General features: G+C 39.4%; 2 protein-coding genes across 2 annotated transcripts; one reads left to right on the forward strand and one right to left on the reverse strand.

Moving 5' to 3' along the window:
* Positions 1-1,837: 1,837 nt before the first annotated feature.
* LOC145227860 (uncharacterized) lies at positions 1,838-6,083 on the reverse strand. The gene is made up of 3 exons (XM_080092785.1): positions 3,539-6,083; positions 3,197-3,328; positions 1,838-2,694 (listed from the first exon to the last, which is right to left on the reverse strand). The coding sequence occupies exons 1-3, from the start codon at positions 5,437-5,439 to the stop codon at positions 2,271-2,273; spliced, it is 2,457 nt and encodes an 818-aa protein (XP_079948911.1). The 5' UTR covers positions 5,440-6,083; the 3' UTR covers positions 1,838-2,270.
* Positions 6,084-6,300: 217 nt separating this feature from the next.
* LOC145227859 (DNA-directed RNA polymerase II subunit RPB1-like) lies at positions 6,301-17,232 on the forward strand. The gene is made up of 31 exons (XM_080092784.1): positions 6,301-6,404; positions 6,485-6,679; positions 6,758-6,873; positions 6,948-7,101; positions 7,211-7,374; positions 7,441-7,585; positions 7,657-7,800; positions 7,870-8,031; positions 8,095-8,244; positions 8,317-8,520; positions 8,590-8,702; positions 8,779-9,001; positions 9,071-9,280; positions 9,349-9,486; positions 9,561-9,686; positions 9,756-9,838; positions 9,939-10,059; positions 10,151-10,237; positions 10,711-10,846; positions 10,919-11,100; positions 11,338-11,511; positions 11,923-12,131; positions 12,222-12,324; positions 12,820-13,044; positions 13,276-13,477; positions 13,607-13,730; positions 14,591-14,717; positions 14,801-14,983; positions 15,044-15,265; positions 15,331-15,490; positions 15,564-17,232. The coding sequence occupies exons 2-31, from the start codon at positions 6,599-6,601 to the stop codon at positions 17,087-17,089; spliced, it is 5,994 nt and encodes a 1,997-aa protein (XP_079948910.1). The 5' UTR covers positions 6,301-6,404; positions 6,485-6,598; the 3' UTR covers positions 17,090-17,232.
* The last annotated feature ends 22 nt before the right edge of the window (positions 17,233-17,254 follow it).

Below are 17,254 nucleotides of genomic sequence, written 5' to 3' on the forward strand. Positions count from 1 at the left end.
TTCTGTCTAACGCTGGTTTGTTAAACGCGTTTGGTCAAGAAAGAGTGCTCCAAATTTATTAAAATTTAGACAGATGTTACATATTAATCCAAATTTGATCCTCCTGAAGTTTGACCCCGAATGACCCAGCGGTTCACCCACAGGATTTACCCATTTTTACCCCTTAAACCCCAAAATATTCGTTTCTGTCTAACGCTGGTCTGTCAAACGCGTTTGGTCAAGAAAGAGTGCTTTAAATTTATTCAAATTTACACAGATGTTAGTTATTGTTTAAAACCTGATCCTCCTAAAGTTTGACCCCAAATGACCCAGCGGTTCACCCACAAGCCCCCAAAACGTAAAGTTTTGAAAACGGCTGTACTGACTAAAGTACATGATCTAAGAGTTTCATGCTTTGTTGGTTGGTGCAATGTAAGGTATTCTAAATACTTTTCTAATTTTTTATTGGATTTACCCATTTTTCACCCCTTTAAGCCCGAAATAATCGTCACCCCTTTGAGCCCGAAATAATCGTCACCCCTTAAATCCCGAAATAATCTTTTTTGGTTTTAGGCCAGAAATACAAGCTCTAATGTGCTGAAATTTCAAACAATTGTTTGCAGTAGTTTACTCGTTTAGTATTCAAAAATTTGCCTTAATCGGCCAAATAATGACTTTTACAGCCCATAGTTTGTGTACACTGTCAGTCAGACAAAAGTCCCAAGAGAGTCATTCACTGGTTTACGATTAAAACGGTTTAGTGCAGAGCGGGAGGGATCAGCTTGACGTCCGGACAGACGTTTTAAGAGACAGTCTTTTCAGTGATTAGAAATCATCTGTTTTTGCGCAGCAATGCCATGTCGTTTTATAAGTTATCACTCGCACTTCCAGCAAACGTTTTACGCCTAAGACGTAATTTAAATTCGATAAAAGTGCTTCGGTTTTGTAAATGTCAAGCAAAACATTGTTGATCAACATAAAGGTGAAAAAATAAACATAATTTCTTTTTATAGCCGTGATAAATAGTATTTAAATTCTCGTTGTCAGCTTGGCCGCCGCATGACCACAGGTCACTAAAGGTCAACTTGTAGGTATTACAAACACAGTTAAGATCGAATTTTCGTCACAACGTAGCTTCATTATTTTTGACAAACCAATACTCAAATATAAATTAGGCAAACCGGTATTGTTTTACACTAAGTCTGCTTGCTATTGAAAACGGTGTCAAAAAAGGTTACTAAAGGTCAGTGAGAGGTTACTAAAGCTCAATGGTAGTCGTTTTGCGAAACAAAGTTAAGTAAAAAAGCAATTTGTTATGTATACCTGTGCAGCAAATGGCTGTTTAATTTATAGTGTCTGTAATTAAGGCTTTGTAGGAAAATTTGTTTAAAACCCGACCTTGGACGACAATATCTGGGTCGAAGCAAGAGATTAAATTGAAGTATTTGTATCGTTTTTTTAATGTTTTTGTAATTATATATATATATGACAATAATAGTGCCAAAAGAATACGAACTATTTTTTTTATTGTTGGGTTAATGCTTTCTAAAAATTTGTCCTTAAGAATCTAAAAATCACCGCAACATTTGTTTACCGTAAATCCGCACAAACACGCGTGTGGGGACCCATTAGTTTTTGTTTACAAAAACAATCATATGTGTAGATCAAATGATGTGTATGGTAAATTGGTAAATATCGTATAGAATATATAAAATGGAAGTATATCAGAAAGCCACTCTTCTAGTTTTTTTAGTCTTTAAATGGCATGTTTTGCCATTTTTGCAGGCATTTGATTAATAATAAGTGTTGCAGAATTCAATTCCTTTAGTAATCTATATAAAAACACACTTCTGTTCAATTTGTAAATTTCTTTCTGAATACATATTGATTGCAAGATTGCACAAACTATTAACAGTGATTATTAAAAAACGAATGAGAAGCAATAAAATAAACAAATAATATAGTCACAGAATCATTGGAACAAGAATGTGAAAAAAGGCAAGATGAACACCTAATTCAAGCAGAACATCTTACAATGAAAAACATAGTTTTCACAGTTAGGATATAAATGAACTGACCAATACATTTTCATATTGATTGTGACATGATGTAGCACATAATAGATCAATTAAATATTTTTGTTATGTTTGAAAAGGTTAGTGAAACACTGCAGATGTAGCAGCAAAATATCAATGGAATCTAATTGCAATATATATGGGCAACTCTGGGCGTATGGGTAAAAAATAATAATAAAAACTTGTTTTGAAGCAAGGTGTATCCTAGGCAACAATTTAGTACTGGTCAAGCAGTTTCCACATGTTTGGGTAGCGAATCATGTTTTCTCTTAAAAATATCACATCTTCTGCATGTTGTTTGGTGTCTTTGTCCACACAGAGGACTGCTGGACTTTTAAAGACATACTGGTCAGGCTGGGCAACTGACAGGGGAACTTTAAGGTATTTTAAAGCAAGCTTTGATAGATCCGGCCATGTTGTGCTGTATTCCATCCAGTAAACAACAAGGGAAGCAGGAACTGAAGAAAAGTCATTCATGTACTCTTGTACCTGATGTTGTATGTTGTTTGAAAACTTCAGTTTTCCAAATGAAGGGCAAGAGGTTGCGGCATTCATTGCTTCCACAGTGTCATCCAAGTTAGTTTTTGCAATAAAATGTGAGATTCGTTCCAAACAGGAATGTGGTATATGGTGCTTTAGCCTAAAACACAGTAAAATTGAACACATTTGAACCACTCTTTCCAGAACGAAGATTCGCTTATGAAGGTAAAGTAACAACTTAACTAATTGTTATCTCATTAAAAACATTACATTATTTCAGAAAACATTACATTATTCAAAGTTCTTACTGACCTATTCTTTGTACCTTTGTTAATTTTTTTAGATTCTGAACCATAAGCAGCAACCCCGTCAAGTTTGGGTTGCCAAGTTTAAAGAGATTATCAAATTGATTGAAGTAAACAGGCCAAACCCACATTGGTCATAAAAAAACTTAAACAAAGCAAAATGCGCAAATTGTGGTACAATATTTCTGTTATTATTTTTTTAATTTCTTGGTGGTGGAATATATATATGCGGTTGGGCTTGTTTATTGTAGGCTTAGACTAGGTATCCATTTATTGCTAACAACAATAACCCACAGGCAAGTTAGTTTTGCATCTACTGTACAACTCTAAACTCTGTTACATGAAACAGAAACATACCCAGGGTGCAAAAAAGTGCTGACGAGGTAATCATTGTGGTCAAGTGCTCCATCTTTTAAAGTTAAGCAAGCTTCATAAAATTCATCCAGCAAGTTCTTAACAACATGATTGTCATCACCATCTCGCAGTTTTCTGAAATTACAGCAGAAAAAATTAAGTTGATTGAAAAAACAAGACCTTACTTCTAAACAACATGGTTTAACTAACCATAAATATTCAAATATGCTTGGGTAGCAAAACAGTAATGTATATTTCTTGTCTTGATTCAAGCATGACATTTATTTCACTAGCCAACTATATACTATCTACCTTTTAATTAATAGTTTACATATGAAATCTTACTTCACTCTTGATGTTAACTCCATGGCAATTGGAATGCCATTGCCGAGACATGCATCTCTGCTTGCTTCTTCCATAGCCTTTTCAAATGGTTGAAAAATATTCACCAAAGAAAGACAAATTTCCCAATCTTCATCACTGAGATTGGTGCATATGTTATCAGTGGTTTCTCCAAGCATTGAAATTTCACTTTTCAACTCCAACAGCCTGTGCATCATTTGATACAGGGACAATCCATTTTGTGAGGTTACTGTGGCAAGAAGAAGTGGCTGTGGGCGACCCAAATTGACTTGAATTCGTTCAAGACGAAGCATTGCACTATCAGTTTGTTGAAAGTATGTAACAATTTCTTCAGCCCTTTGAATTGCTTTATCGACTCTTGTTCCAGTTTGCTTCGCCATAACTTTAGCAAAGCACTCTTGGAGTTGGGACCGAAAACATGACAACAATTTGAAGTTTTTGAGGATTTTAGCACTTTCTATTGCACTGTTTAGAACTTTGTTTGTACCCACAACAACATGGGTGACATGTGGTCTCCATTTCTCTTGCAAAGATGATTTACTTTGCATATTTCCGACACAAAAAGTGTCAGTGTCATCTTTTAGAGGTCCAAGAGCATGTAAGTCATCTTTTGACCAATCCTTACTGAGGTATGGCTCAAATGCATTCGAAAAAATATCAAACAATTCATCAGATCCTGCATTAGAATTTAAAAAGCGAAATGCAAGCATCATTTCTGTTTTGGCGTTCTTTGAAGACACAAGGGTGGTACATGGTAAATGATGAAGATTGTTGGAATGGACATAAATGGCTATAAAAGAACAGTCAACCTGAGGCTTAAAAAGTTCGACAGATAAAGATACAGAAGGAACAGATTGTACAGTGTCTCTGATGTACTGTGTCATTTTTTTCTTGGCACAGAAAATGTTGTGTAGAATATGCTTTTTTGACATTATGTAATTTGGATGGGCATTCCTAATAAGAGCTGAAAATCCAGTACCATCAAGAATATGACTGGATGGTAAATCATCTATTAAATACTTAATGATGCTGTTTGTAATTTTTTGTTCATTGTCATTATTTATCGAATTGCCTGGTTCAGTAAACTGGTCTTCAGTACTAGATTTTAGCGAGTTGTCAAAATTACCAGCTGATGAGTTTCCAGCACATCCATCGAAATGGTCAAGATCATCTTTCATTTCATCATATGGCTGCAGTACAACATATTTTTCAGTTGGGGCATTTGAGACTGTATTTAAATTCAATTCAGAACAGATTTCACCATCTTCATCATCATTTTGGGCACCAGCAAGGCTTGTCGAGGTTTCTGCACATGGCTTTGAATCAACACACTTCTTGTGGTGAACCCACAAATTGGTGGTGTTGCCAAAAGGTCTCCTTATGACTAGTCGGCAAGACAGGCATATTGCAGACGATTTGTCCAGTGGGCTTTGAATAAAGTAGTTCCAGACTTTAGATTGCTTTTTTACAGGGGAGTTTTTTTTCTTTGTTGTAATGATCTTTTCGTGTTTCGGAAGTCGGTTCGGGGCAGGTCCTTTGTTTTCTAAACAATTCTTTTTGTGTTTCCATAAGCACGAAGTATTTCCACCTGGAAATCTCACAGGCTTTTTACAAGAATGACAAAAGGCATGTAGGTTGTTTTGGTCTGGTGTAAAATAATTCCAAACATGTGATCTTTTTGCATATGTTCCTCTTATTGTTCTTTTTTGTTGGCCTTTTTTCCCAGCACTGTTTGAAATAATTTGGGCACTACATTTTTCATAATGCTTCCATAGATTAGTAGTGTTGCCACATGGTCGTTTAATTATCTTTTTGCACAGGTTACATGTCACCAATTTGCTGTCAGTTTCACACTTTACAAAATAATCCCATACTTTTGACATACCTTTTGTTCATACTTTAATTAATTTTAAACCAATATTTATTTACATGTTTTTCCTAAACAAATAAAAAATGGCGTACATTAAATTAGTATTGTTTTTTTGTCAATACTTCGCAGCACGTCAAGAACAAATAGTTCACCAAACCAAGGTTCTTGTTTTAATATTCCTACGCCGTGGCATTATTTCGCATTCATCACCTCTTTGTACAAAATATTATCACGAAAGTACATCAAACATGTCTATGTAAACATACACAAAACGTATAATTTCATTTTTGTACAATTCAAGGTTTCTTTAATTTAGTAATAAACTGCGCCATTGTCCAGAAAGTTGCACATGCGCCGCCATCTTTATTCGGCGCTTGCGTTCGAACAGCCAGAAACGGCGCTAGGAATTTTGACATTTAAGGTAGTTTACAAACTATATACATTTGGTCAACTAACACACAACTACATTCTTTACCAATTTACAATTGCAAACATAACGATTACCCCTAAAGGTTTGTGTTTTTTATCTGGCCTGTAGTGTTTGTTTCAGAAACTGGCGTGGCTGATGAAACGGCGGCGCCAAAATTACATACGGCAACCAGTCTTCTCTCAAAGCTAAGCCTATCCTATCCTATCCTACACTACGCAACACGCTACACAGCTAAAACTGGCGAGAGAGAGCCTCGCTGGTAATTCTCTCGCATGGCATTGCTTTTTTCTCTTCTCTCGTTACGAGATGCTGTCAATCAAAAGGACAAATTGTCCAATCAGACAGCGTACCGAGCCGAATGCGAAACCCAAATTTGGCATGCCGTGCTTCGTGAAGCAGAACGCGCCGCCTTTTCAGAATTTTATAAATAGCAGCAACACGGCATGGAATGTTCAGTCGCTGCGGTAGTGGTCTGGCAGCATTATCTCTGAAAGAAGCTGGGCTGCGTCGCTCTGATTCATCACAGATATCTTCATCTTTTTAAAAAGGTAGAATTATGATTTCATTTGTTTACCTATGGTGTACAGAAGTCATGTTAAAAATTAAAAAAAATATGTTTTCTTGTCAGTTTATTCCTTGCTCGAGATCGCGCGTCGTGTGACGTCATCGCCTGAGCTGTACAAAACCCGAAGCGCGACGCACGTTGCTTACAATTTGGCGCGTGTGCTGAACTACAGCAAACATGGCTCAGCTGACAGAGTCTAACATCGACCTGCGCCAAGTTCGTCGTGTGCAGTTCGGAATTCTTAGCCCCGATGAAGTCGTACGTTGCAATGCTGTATTATATAGATTTTCTCAAAAGCAAAATTCGTGCACATAAATATGCTCTGTTGGGATACAGAAACGTATGTCCGTTACGGAAGGGGGTGTGCAATATCCAGAAGTTACAGAAGGAGGTCGTCCAAAATTACTCGGCCTTATGGACCCACGTCAAGGTGTGGTTGACAGAATGTCCAGGTAATGTTTGATTTTACAATTCTTATTGTACAATAAGCCGAAAAATATCTATTCTGATGTGACATTATTTTCAGGTGCCAAACCTGTGCTGGAAATATGACAGATTGTCCTGGTCATTTTGGTCACATTGAACTTGCTAAGCCTGTTTTCCATGTTGGTTTTTTGACAAAGTCAATAAAACTTCTTCGCTGTGTATGTTTTTATTGTTCAAGACTTCTTGTTGAAAAGGTATGGTCACTTTACTTGCATGTAGTGAAAAAGTTGCATCTTTTTAACACAGTAAAAATATATGTCTCTCACTGTATTAAAAAAACACTAATCTTTTGTGTTCTTGCAGAGCAACCCAAAAATTCGTCAAGTAATGTCCAAGTCCAAAGGACAGCCACGGAAACGCCTTGCACATGTTTATGAACTATGTAAAGGCAAAAACATTTGTGAAGGTGGAGAAGAAATGGACAACACATTTGATGTTCAACAACGTGATGAAGATGAACCAAGGAAGTATGTATTATTCTAAATATACACAGCCTTTAGGGTCACTGCTAAAGTGTATTAATATGTTTAAAGAGTTGGGCATGGTGGCTGTGGTCGTTACCAACCAAAGATTCGTAGACAAGGAATGGAATTGTTTGCGGAATGGAAACATGTAAATGAAGACTCACAAGAAAAAAAGATTACTGTATCAGCTGAAAGGGTACACGAAATTTTTAAGGTAACACAAATAATTTTTTTGGGGGTTTAGCTAGAAATTGCTCTTGAAAACTAATTGAATATAATATGCAGAGAATATCAGATGAGGAGTCAGAGATTCTTGGAATGGATCCCAGGTTTGCCAGACCTGAATGGATGATCTGTACTGTCCTACCTGTCCCTCCACTATGTGTCCGACCCTCTGTTGTTATGGGTGGTGGTAGTGCAAGAAGCCAGGTAAATTTAACAAATCTTAATTTTTTTGAGTGTATTTAATGGCAACACTATAATTTTTTGGTACAATAGGATGATTTGACTCACAAACTGGCTGACATTATCAAAGCAAACCAACAATTAAAAAGGAATGAGCAAAATGGAACTGCTGCACATATTATCATGGAAGACGTAAAACTTTTGCAGTATCATGTTGCTACACTGACAGATAATGAAATGCCAGGAGTTCCAAGGGTATGAAAATATTTTTTTAACCATTTTTTTGTTTTCATTTTGACTAACCTTGTTTGTTTTTAGGCTTTGCAAAAATCGGGCAGACCTCTCAAATCCATAAAACAGAGATTAAAAGCAAAAGAAGGAAGAATTCGTGGAAATTTAATGGGAAAGCGAGTTGATTTCTCTGCTCGTACTGTAATTACTCCAGATCCAAATTTGAAAATTGATGAGGTAAACATAGAAAACATTGCACTTGGGTTAAAAAAAGGATTATAATTTTTGGAATCTAAATCTTCTGTATAGGTTGGAGTCCCGCGCTCGATTGCTTGCAATTTGACCTACCCTGAAATTGTAACTCCTTTCAACATTGATCGAATGCAAGAACTTGTCAGGAGGGGTAACAACCAATACCCAGGTGCAAAATATATTATTCGTGACAGTGGTGACAGAATTGACCTTCGGTATCACCCAAAACTCTCTGATCTTCATTTACAAGTTGGATACAAGGTATGTAGTTGTATGACGGACTGCTTTTTTCTTCTGTTAGTGATTAACTTTAATTTTTATTTTTCACAGGTTGAGCGCCATTTAAAAGAAGGCGATGTTATTGTTTTTAACCGCCAACCAACTTTGCACAAAATGTCCATGATGGGACACAAAGTTCGTGTTCTACCATGGTCCACATTTAGGTAAAAAATTGTCAAGTAAAAAAGGATGAACATGGGCATTCCAGTAACCCATGAGTGTAACCTGTGCTATTTTTAGGTTAAACTTGTCTGTGACAACCCCATACAATGCTGATTTTGATGGAGATGAAATGAATCTGCACGTTCCACAGTCAATGGAAACTCGTGCTGAAATCCTTGAGTTGGCAATGGTCAATAGGATGATTGTAACACCACAGAGTAATCGCCCTGTAATGGGAATTGTGCAAGATACCCTTACTGCTGTGAGAAAAATGACAAAAAGGGATTCATTCATAGAAAAGGTTTGCCAATTCACTCCATTTTACTAAAGTGCCTTGTATTTCTTTTCTAATGCAGATTGTTGTTTTTAGGAGAACTTTATGAATTTGTTGATGTTTATCAATAACTGGAATGGTACAATGCCACAGCCTGCAATTCTGAAACCCAAACCACTGTGGACAGGAAAGCAGTTGTTTTCTCTCATTATACCACCAGGTATTAACTGTATCCGCACCCATAGTACACATCCTGACGGCGAAGACTCAGGACCTTACAAATACATATCACCTGGTGACACTCGGGTAAGCTAAGGTTGAAATACAAATGAGCATGATGACAGTTACTCTCAATGTAAATTTTGCTATTCAAGGTTCTTGTAGAAAATGGTGTATTGTTGAGTGGCATCGTTTGCAAGAAGTCTTTGGGTACTTCATCTGGTTCTCTATGTCATATTGTTGCTTTAGAAAAGACCCCAGATGTGTGTAGGGAATTTTACATCAACATACAGGTAAGGTCAATTTAAAAGACCATTATAAATGTCATGATTTGTTGTTTTAACTGGTTCTATATTTAACTATATAGACTGCTGTGAATAACTGGCTAATGGTTGAAGGACATTCTATTGGTATTGGCGACACCATTGCTGATGCCCAAACTTATCAGGATATTCAAAATCAAATTCGCAAGGCCAAACAGGAAGTCATAGAAGTAAGCAGCATTAAAATGCTTTTGTTTTGTAACTGCGGTGTAATTTATGCTTTGCTTTATACAACATAGGTTATAGAAAAGGCCCACAAAGGAGATTTACAACCCACGCCTGGAAACACACTTCGTCAGACGTTTGAAAATCAAGTGAACAGGTTTGAAATTTTTTTTTGTATTTTTCTTAAGTCAAAAATGTGCTTGTGCAAATTTTTGCACATGTTATGCCTGTGACTGACTGGAAATGAATTTGTGTAGGATCCTTAACGATGCTCGTGACAAGACTGGCTCATCTGCGCAAAAAAGTTTGTCAGATTTTAACAACTTTAAAGCCATGGTGGTTGCTGGATCAAAAGGATCTAAAATTAACATCTCTCAGGTGATAATAAAAAAACATGTGGTTTTGCTTTGAGATTAAGATTAAGCTTGCCTATTGCAAACATGTTTATAACTATGCCTGTTTGGAATAGGTTATTGCTGTTGTCGGACAGCAAAACGTGGAAGGAAAGCGTATTCCCTTTGGATTCAGACATCGTACTCTTCCCCATTTTATCAAGGTAAAAAGAATTATTTTTGCTGTCATGGTGTGCATTTAAATCTCTATATGTTCCAAGTAAGTGTAATGTCATAACACAGTGGTTCTCAAACTTTTTTTGTTGCGACGCCCCTGGACAAGTTTTTCTGGACTTGCGACGCACCAGCAAATAAAAGTTAATGGGGAAACTTATTATTAAAGTTGTGTTTATTGATACAACAACAAAAAGCCACGAAACGGAACTATTCTGCGACGCCCTTGGAAAATTCAAACGACACACCAGGGCGTCGCGACGCACAGTTTGAGAACTACTGTCACAACAGATTACAAGAAATAGTCAGTGTAACAGGGTGGTGACCGACAGATCTGTCTTCACTTATTAAATATATGTACAAAAAAATAATCAAAACATTACACTGACGCTGATCATCTGCCACTCAATTTTAATATTTTTTGTATATTTGTCCTTAATTCCATTTGTGTTTTATGGTTTAGGATGATTATGGTCCTGAAGCCAGAGGTTTTGTGGAGAATTCCTATCTTGCTGGTCTCACACCAACAGAGTTCTACTTTCACGCTATGGGTGGAAGAGAGGGTTTGATTGATACTGCTGTAAAAACTGCTGAAACTGGTACATTAAATAAACCATTACTTACCAGTATGCACCAGTTAGGCCAGGTACCAATCAGTTTTGCATTTGTAGGTTACATTCAGCGTCGGTTGGTGAAAGCTATGGAAGCTGTAATGGTCCGATATGACGGCACAGTGCGACAGTGCAATGATTATATGATTCAGTTGTGTTATGGGGAGGATGGTCTGGCTGGAGAGAAAGTAGAGTTCCAAAATTTGGCAACTCTAAAACCAAGCCATAAAACATTCGAAAAGGTTAAAATTTGATTTTTGACTTTTCTGTTACTGTGTGGCTTTGCTTAGTGTCTGTCATAAATGCTTTCAATTCACACCGAAGATCACTTAATAAAAAGACAAAAATAGGCATTAGAAACGCAAGCATGCATAATGCTGGCTGTGGAGAACATTTTGGTTCTTCATAATTTTATAAAAAATAACATTCTGCTCTGTCCTGGTGTGGTGATGTTGCTATAATTGTTTTTATGTGTCCAGAAATTCAAGTTCGATTATTCCAAAGAACGATACATGAGAAGATGCCTTTCAGAAGATGTGGTTCGCCAGATTCAAACCGACGTTGCAATCCAACAAGAGCTGGAAACTGAGTTTGAACAACTTACTCAAGACCGAGAAAATATTCGTGCAATTATACCATCTGGTGACAGCAAGGTGAAAAGTACATCATAGTACGCCAGGCCGATTGAAGGCGTTTTACCGAATCAAGCCTAAGCGTTCCCATATGACAAGACACATACTAGATAAATCTAGCCTGCGGTGGGGTTCTTAACCTTTGCCGGGCGCGATTCCTGCAAAGACTTATGGCGGGGGTTCGAATCCCACCGCAGGCTAGATTTTTCTGGTCCGTGCTTTGCCATTTGGGAATGCTTAGAAAACTGGCTTGATTCGGTGAAATGCCTTTCTTGGGCCTGTCGTATCACGATATAAGCTTATGAATGAGTATGCCTGCGGTCGGTCCGCATGAGCGCTTCAGGACTGACTATGAATGTATTCATTTTAGCTGAAAAATACATTTGAGATTTTATGGTTATAAAACTTTGCTATCATCTCTCTATCTGACAGGTTGTTCTGCCGGTTAACCTAGGTCGTTTGATCTGGAATGCGCAAAAGACTTTTCACATTGACTTACGCAGTCCAGCGACGCTAAACCCAATTCGGGTGATAGAAGGTGTTCGTGACCTCAGTAAGCGACTTGTAATTGTCCCTGGAGAAGACAGACTCAGCAAAGAAGCACAAAGCAACGCAACCTTACTATTCAACGCTCACTTAAGGTACAGTTCCAAACTGCTGAAGTGTTACAACCTTACAAGCAATGCATGGCGAATGAGTGAATTGTAAATGAACTGATTTTTAACACTCAGATCTACTTTGTGTTCACGTCGAGTGGCTGACGAGTTCAGACTTTCCCAGGAGGCGTTCGAATGGATCTTAGGTGAAATTGAGACCAAGTTTCAACAAGCACACGTAAGTTCAAAAATGCTTAAACTGTGACTTAAAGAGATTTAACGTGTAAATATTAGGGGTGCATGGGACGAGACAAACCAGAACCGCAGTACTCAGTACCGAACATCGCTGTTTTTGATGCTCATTGCTCGGCCGGGGAGTTGCACAGTCTGACCCGAGCATTTAAATCTGCATACTCATGCCCTGCTAACATACGAAACTAGTGTTCGAAAGGGTATCAAAACTGACTATTAGATGGTGTAAAAACGTGTACTTTTGGGGCCTGTACAGGTTAATACACCGCTGGTGACGTAAATAGGGTCTTGGAAAGCTACAAAATTAGCGAGGAATTGGGAATGTTTGTGACATCACAGTGCACCGAGCATTAACGTGAGATGCTCGGTGTTCGACCAAACAGAACATTTGCAGTTTTGGCCCATCCCTAATAAATAGCAAATCACAACAAATGAAAGCAATGTTGTTCTGCAAAAAATCATTCACATGCATATGGTTTAGGCTCATCCTGGCGAAATGGTGGGAGCGCTTGCTGCTCAGTCTCTGGGAGAACCAGCTACTCAGATGACGCTTAACACTTTCCATTACGCTGGTGTGTCAGCCAAGAACGTCACACTTGGTGTGCCTCGTCTCAAGGAACTGATCAACGTTTCCAAAAAGCCGAAAACTCCATCCCTTACTATTTACTTGATCGGCTTGCCAACGAGAGACGCACAACGTTGCAAGGTATATTTTAAAACATGCATTGGGACGTGCAAATTGGTCCCGTTATATCAATTTGGTACTATTTAACCGGTAAAATAATTGTAAAAACTGTTTTTGCTGACCATTTTTAATCATTAGGGATTAATTAAACGAATAAATGCCCATTTGGCCACACATAACTTTGCAAAAATATTTTATTCAAATCCTCAAGATTGGGATTATTTGGGACAACTTTATGTTTTTCGTATTCAGGATGTTCTGTGCCGATTGGAACACGCCACATTGCGGAAAGTCACTGCCAACACAGCCATCTACTATGATCCCGATCCAATGAACACGGTCATTGGCGAAGATCAGGAATTCGTGAACGTTTACTACGAGATGCCTGACTTCGACGTTACGCGAATATCTTCATGGCTTCTACGTATTGAGTTGGACCGAAAAAGAATGACAGGTCGAAAAATCACTTATTCAGTTTTCTCTGCCTTAAATTGGCGTTATATGCATTTTTTTGCTAAGAGTTGTTAGTCGTAATGGAAACGATTTAACAAATTTTGTAACTGTTGGATTTTTGTTATAATAGACAAAAAATTGAGCATGGAACAGATTGCTGAGAAAATCAGCGCCGGTTTTGGCGACGACCTTAACTGTATCTTCAACGACGACAATGCCGAAAAACTAGTCTTGCGAATCAGGATTATGAACAGGTATTATAATCCAGCCATCGCCATCTTTAACTATGTTTGATTTTACTATATTTTTACGATATAAACATTAATGTTTGTAAACATAATTTTCGTTTACAACATTAAAGAAAAACATGTATTGTACCACTAAAAGGCGTGTCGCCCACTTCATTGATCTAAACCAGTGGTACCCAACCGCCGGTCCGCGTAAATATTTTGCCAGTCCGCAAATTATCTTACCTTATGCCAAGCTACTTTTTAAAATGGAATGATAAGTAGGCCTATTGCAAAGTTGTTGGTACCTGCGAAACTCATTTTACGCTTGGCTGTAAAACTGAGGTAGCTCTCCACCGTTGATACCCGCAAAATTGTTTAATAAAGGTTTTGTGACGTTTATGATTGTTTTGTCATAAACTGTGTCTAGCATTCAACAAATTTTTGTAAAACAAAGTTATTCTTCGTTTTTGAGATGAGATTCATACTGGCAGGGGACAACAGCAAACATCCCACTAGCATTGATTTTGTATCTAAATGGATTGGCGTTTGGTTGTTTGATTTGAGTTGATTGTCTTTTGGTTGTAACTTTTCGTCCTAAATACATAGGCTATGACTAAATCTTGCATTATGTTGCGCAACGACAACTTTGGTGAACAAAAAGCTTATAAATAAGTTATCTGTTGCATTCATTGCGATCTTTTGTTGCCGGTCCGTGGAAATTTATCATATATTTTTTTTGTTCTTCGCCATTGTCGTCGGCCTTGCTCACTGAGGAAAATTTTTTCATACCGACCCCACGGTGTAGAAAGGTTGGGAACCACTGATCTAAGCGGCCAAAAGTGGGCGCTATCAATCCGATCTAAACCCTTTTCATTTTTTCTCAGTGAGAGCAAGGCCGACGACGACGGCGAAGAACAATCAGACAAAATGGAAGATGACGTTTTTCTGCGATACATCGAAGCGAACATGTTGACCGACATGACGTTGCAGGGAATTCCCCAAATCGCCAAGGTTCCGATCCAATATTTTTATACATTTTAATTTTTTGCTTTGGCGAAACGAGCCTTTTTTAACAAACGATATCGATACTATAGGTGTATATGCATCTGCCGAAAGAAGAGAGCAAAAAGCGAATCGTTATCACCAAAGATGGCGAGTTTAACGCCGTGCAGGATTGGATCCTTGAAACTGACGGAACAGCATTGATGCGAATCCTATCCGAAAGGGACATCGACCCGGTTAGGACGACATCAAACGACATTTGCGAGATATTCTCAGTAAGTCCTGAAAACCCCTTGCTATAAATCAGTAGGTAACTTTTCAATGTGTTTGCTAAGGTCTTGGGCATTGAGGCAGTACGAAAGGCTTTGGAAAAGGAAATTAACCACGTTATCTCGTTTGACGGCTCCTACGTTAACTATCGTCACTTGGCGCTCCTCTGTGACGTCATGACTGCGAAGGGTCACCTTATGGCTATTACACGTCACGGAATCAACAGACAAGAAACTGGTGCTCTTATGAGATGCTCATTCGAAGAAACAGTGGACATCTTGATGGAGGTAAGTTTTCGTACAGAGTGCGTTTTTGCTTGTTTGTTGGTCTCGAACGAAGGTCTGTTTTTTAGGCTGCTTCTTCGGCTGAAACTGACTTTATGTGCGGCGTGTCAGAAAATATTATGCTTGGGCAAATGATGCCTGGTGGAAGTGGTTGCTTTGGACTTTTGCTTGACGCTGAAAAATGCAAGTACGCTATGGAGATTCCAACCAACATTGGTGGCATGGGAGGTAAGTCATCAACAGCTGAAATCGTTATTTGCGTAAAAACAACCCATTCTATTTGTATGCTGTTTTTTCATAGGTACTGGTATGTTCTTTGGATCAATGGCTTCGCCTAGCTCTATGTCGCCAAGCATGACTCCATGGAGTGGAGCCACCCCAGGCTTTGCTGGGTCGTACACACCAGGTGGCTTTGGGTCTGGTGCGACACCGAGCGCCGCTGCGTTTTCCCCAGCACCTACAGAAGGCGCAGGCTTTTCGCCTGGTTATAGTCCTGCCTGGAGTCCAGCACAATCTCCTGGACCAGCCAGCCCGGCGTCTCCATATATACCTTCGCCAAGTCATTCATCTTTGTCACCTAGCTACTCCCCTGTGTCTCCAGCTTATGAACCTGGCACCCCTGGTACACCACAAAGTCCAAAGTACAGCCCTGGATACACCCCAACAAGTCCAAACTACTCGCCAACCTCACCAAGGTACTCGCCCACCAGCCCTGGATACAGCCCAACTTCTCCGTCTTATTCACCCACCTCTCCCAGCTACAGCCCCACTTCTCCATCGTATTCTCCAACCAGTCCCTCATACTCACCAACTAGCCCAAGCTACAGTCCGACATCACCAAGTTATAGTCCAACTTCGCCAAGTTACAGCCCAACTTCGCCCAGTTATTCACCAACTAGCCCAAGCTATTCTCCAACTTCCCCGTCTTATTCCCCGACAAGTCCGTCGTATTCACCTACATCACCAAGCTACAGCCCAACTTCTCCTTCTTACTCGCCTACAAGTCCTTCATACAGTCCAACGAGTCCCAGTTACAGTCCCACCAGTCCGTCGTACTCGCCAACAAGCCCGTCTTACTCACCAGCGAGTCCCAGTTACTCGCCCACATCACCGAGCTACAGCCCTGCTTCTCCCAGCTACTCGCCATCAAGTCCGAAGTATTCACCAGCGAGCCCCTCTTACAGCCCTGCTTCACCAGAATACAGCCCATCAAGTCCAAAATACGCCCCATCATCACCTTCGTACTCCCCAGCTTCGCCATCTTACAGTCCTTCATCACCAAGTTACTCACCTTCGAGTCCAAAGTACTCGCCATCTAGTCCGCAGTATACTCCTTCAAGCCCACAGTATTCACCCTCAAGTCCATCTTACTCGCCATCAAGTCCTGGATACTCGCCAGCGTCTCCAGCTTACTCTCCATCGAGTCCACAAAGTGATGCCACCAGTCCGGCATACAGTGGTCAAGTGGGTTATTCTCCAAGTAGCCCAAGCTATTCTCCAAGCAGTCCTGCATATTCACCTACTAGTCCATCCTATTCTCCTGCAAGCCCCCACTACACCCCGACTAGTCCAGCCTACACCCCAGGTGACATGACCCCAGCATCCCCAAGTTACAGTCCCAGCTCTCCAGGAGGGGACGGGCCAGCTAGTCCTTCTTACAGCCCTTCAAGTCCGTCTTACAGTCCAGCTAGTCCAATGTATTCTCCGACAAGTCCAGGCTACAGTCCTTCAAGTCCTGCATACAGCCCATCGTCACCAGGCTACACACCTAGCACCCCAGGTGGAGGAATGAATTACGCCCAACAAGAGGACAGTGATGAAGATTAGGGACTATGTTACATGAAATTGGGTTGTAACTATTCTGCTGTATCAACTTCTTTGATTATGCAATATATATGTTTTGTGCTTGTGGGGATGATAAGAAACTGTATGGTCATTTGAGAATTGGAAATGGATTTTTGCTGTACAAGGCTTCGTTATCAGCTTTAATGT

This window comes from Phallusia mammillata, chromosome 5 (genome assembly GCF_965637545.1).
Source record: "Phallusia mammillata chromosome 5, kaPhaMamm4.hap1.1, whole genome shotgun sequence".
NCBI lineage: Eukaryota > Metazoa > Chordata > Ascidiacea > Phlebobranchia > Ascidiidae > Phallusia > Phallusia mammillata.

Bases quoted from the DNA above. Each gene is read 5' to 3' on its own strand.
- LOC145227860 (XM_080092785.1), bottom strand. From the start codon at position 5,439: ATGTCAAAAGTATGGGATTATTTTGTAAAGTGTGAAACTGACAGCAAA. The intron at 3,329-3,538 runs GTAAGATTTCAT...CTGTAATTTCAG, and splicing joins GAGTTAACATCAAGAGTGAA to AAAACTGCGAGATGGTGATG. The intron at 2,695-3,196 runs GTATGTTTCTGT...ACTGTGTTTTAG, and splicing joins AGCACTTTTTTGCACCCTGG to GCTAAAGCACCATATACCAC.
- LOC145227859 (XM_080092784.1), top strand. From the start codon at position 6,599: ATGGCTCAGCTGACAGAGTCTAACATCGACCTGCGCCAAGTTCGTCGT. The intron at 12,325-12,819 runs GTAAGTTCAAAA...CATATGGTTTAG, and splicing joins CCAAGTTTCAACAAGCACAC to GCTCATCCTGGCGAAATGGT. The intron at 14,718-14,800 runs GTTCCGATCCAA...TCGATACTATAG, and splicing joins GAATTCCCCAAATCGCCAAG to GTGTATATGCATCTGCCGAA.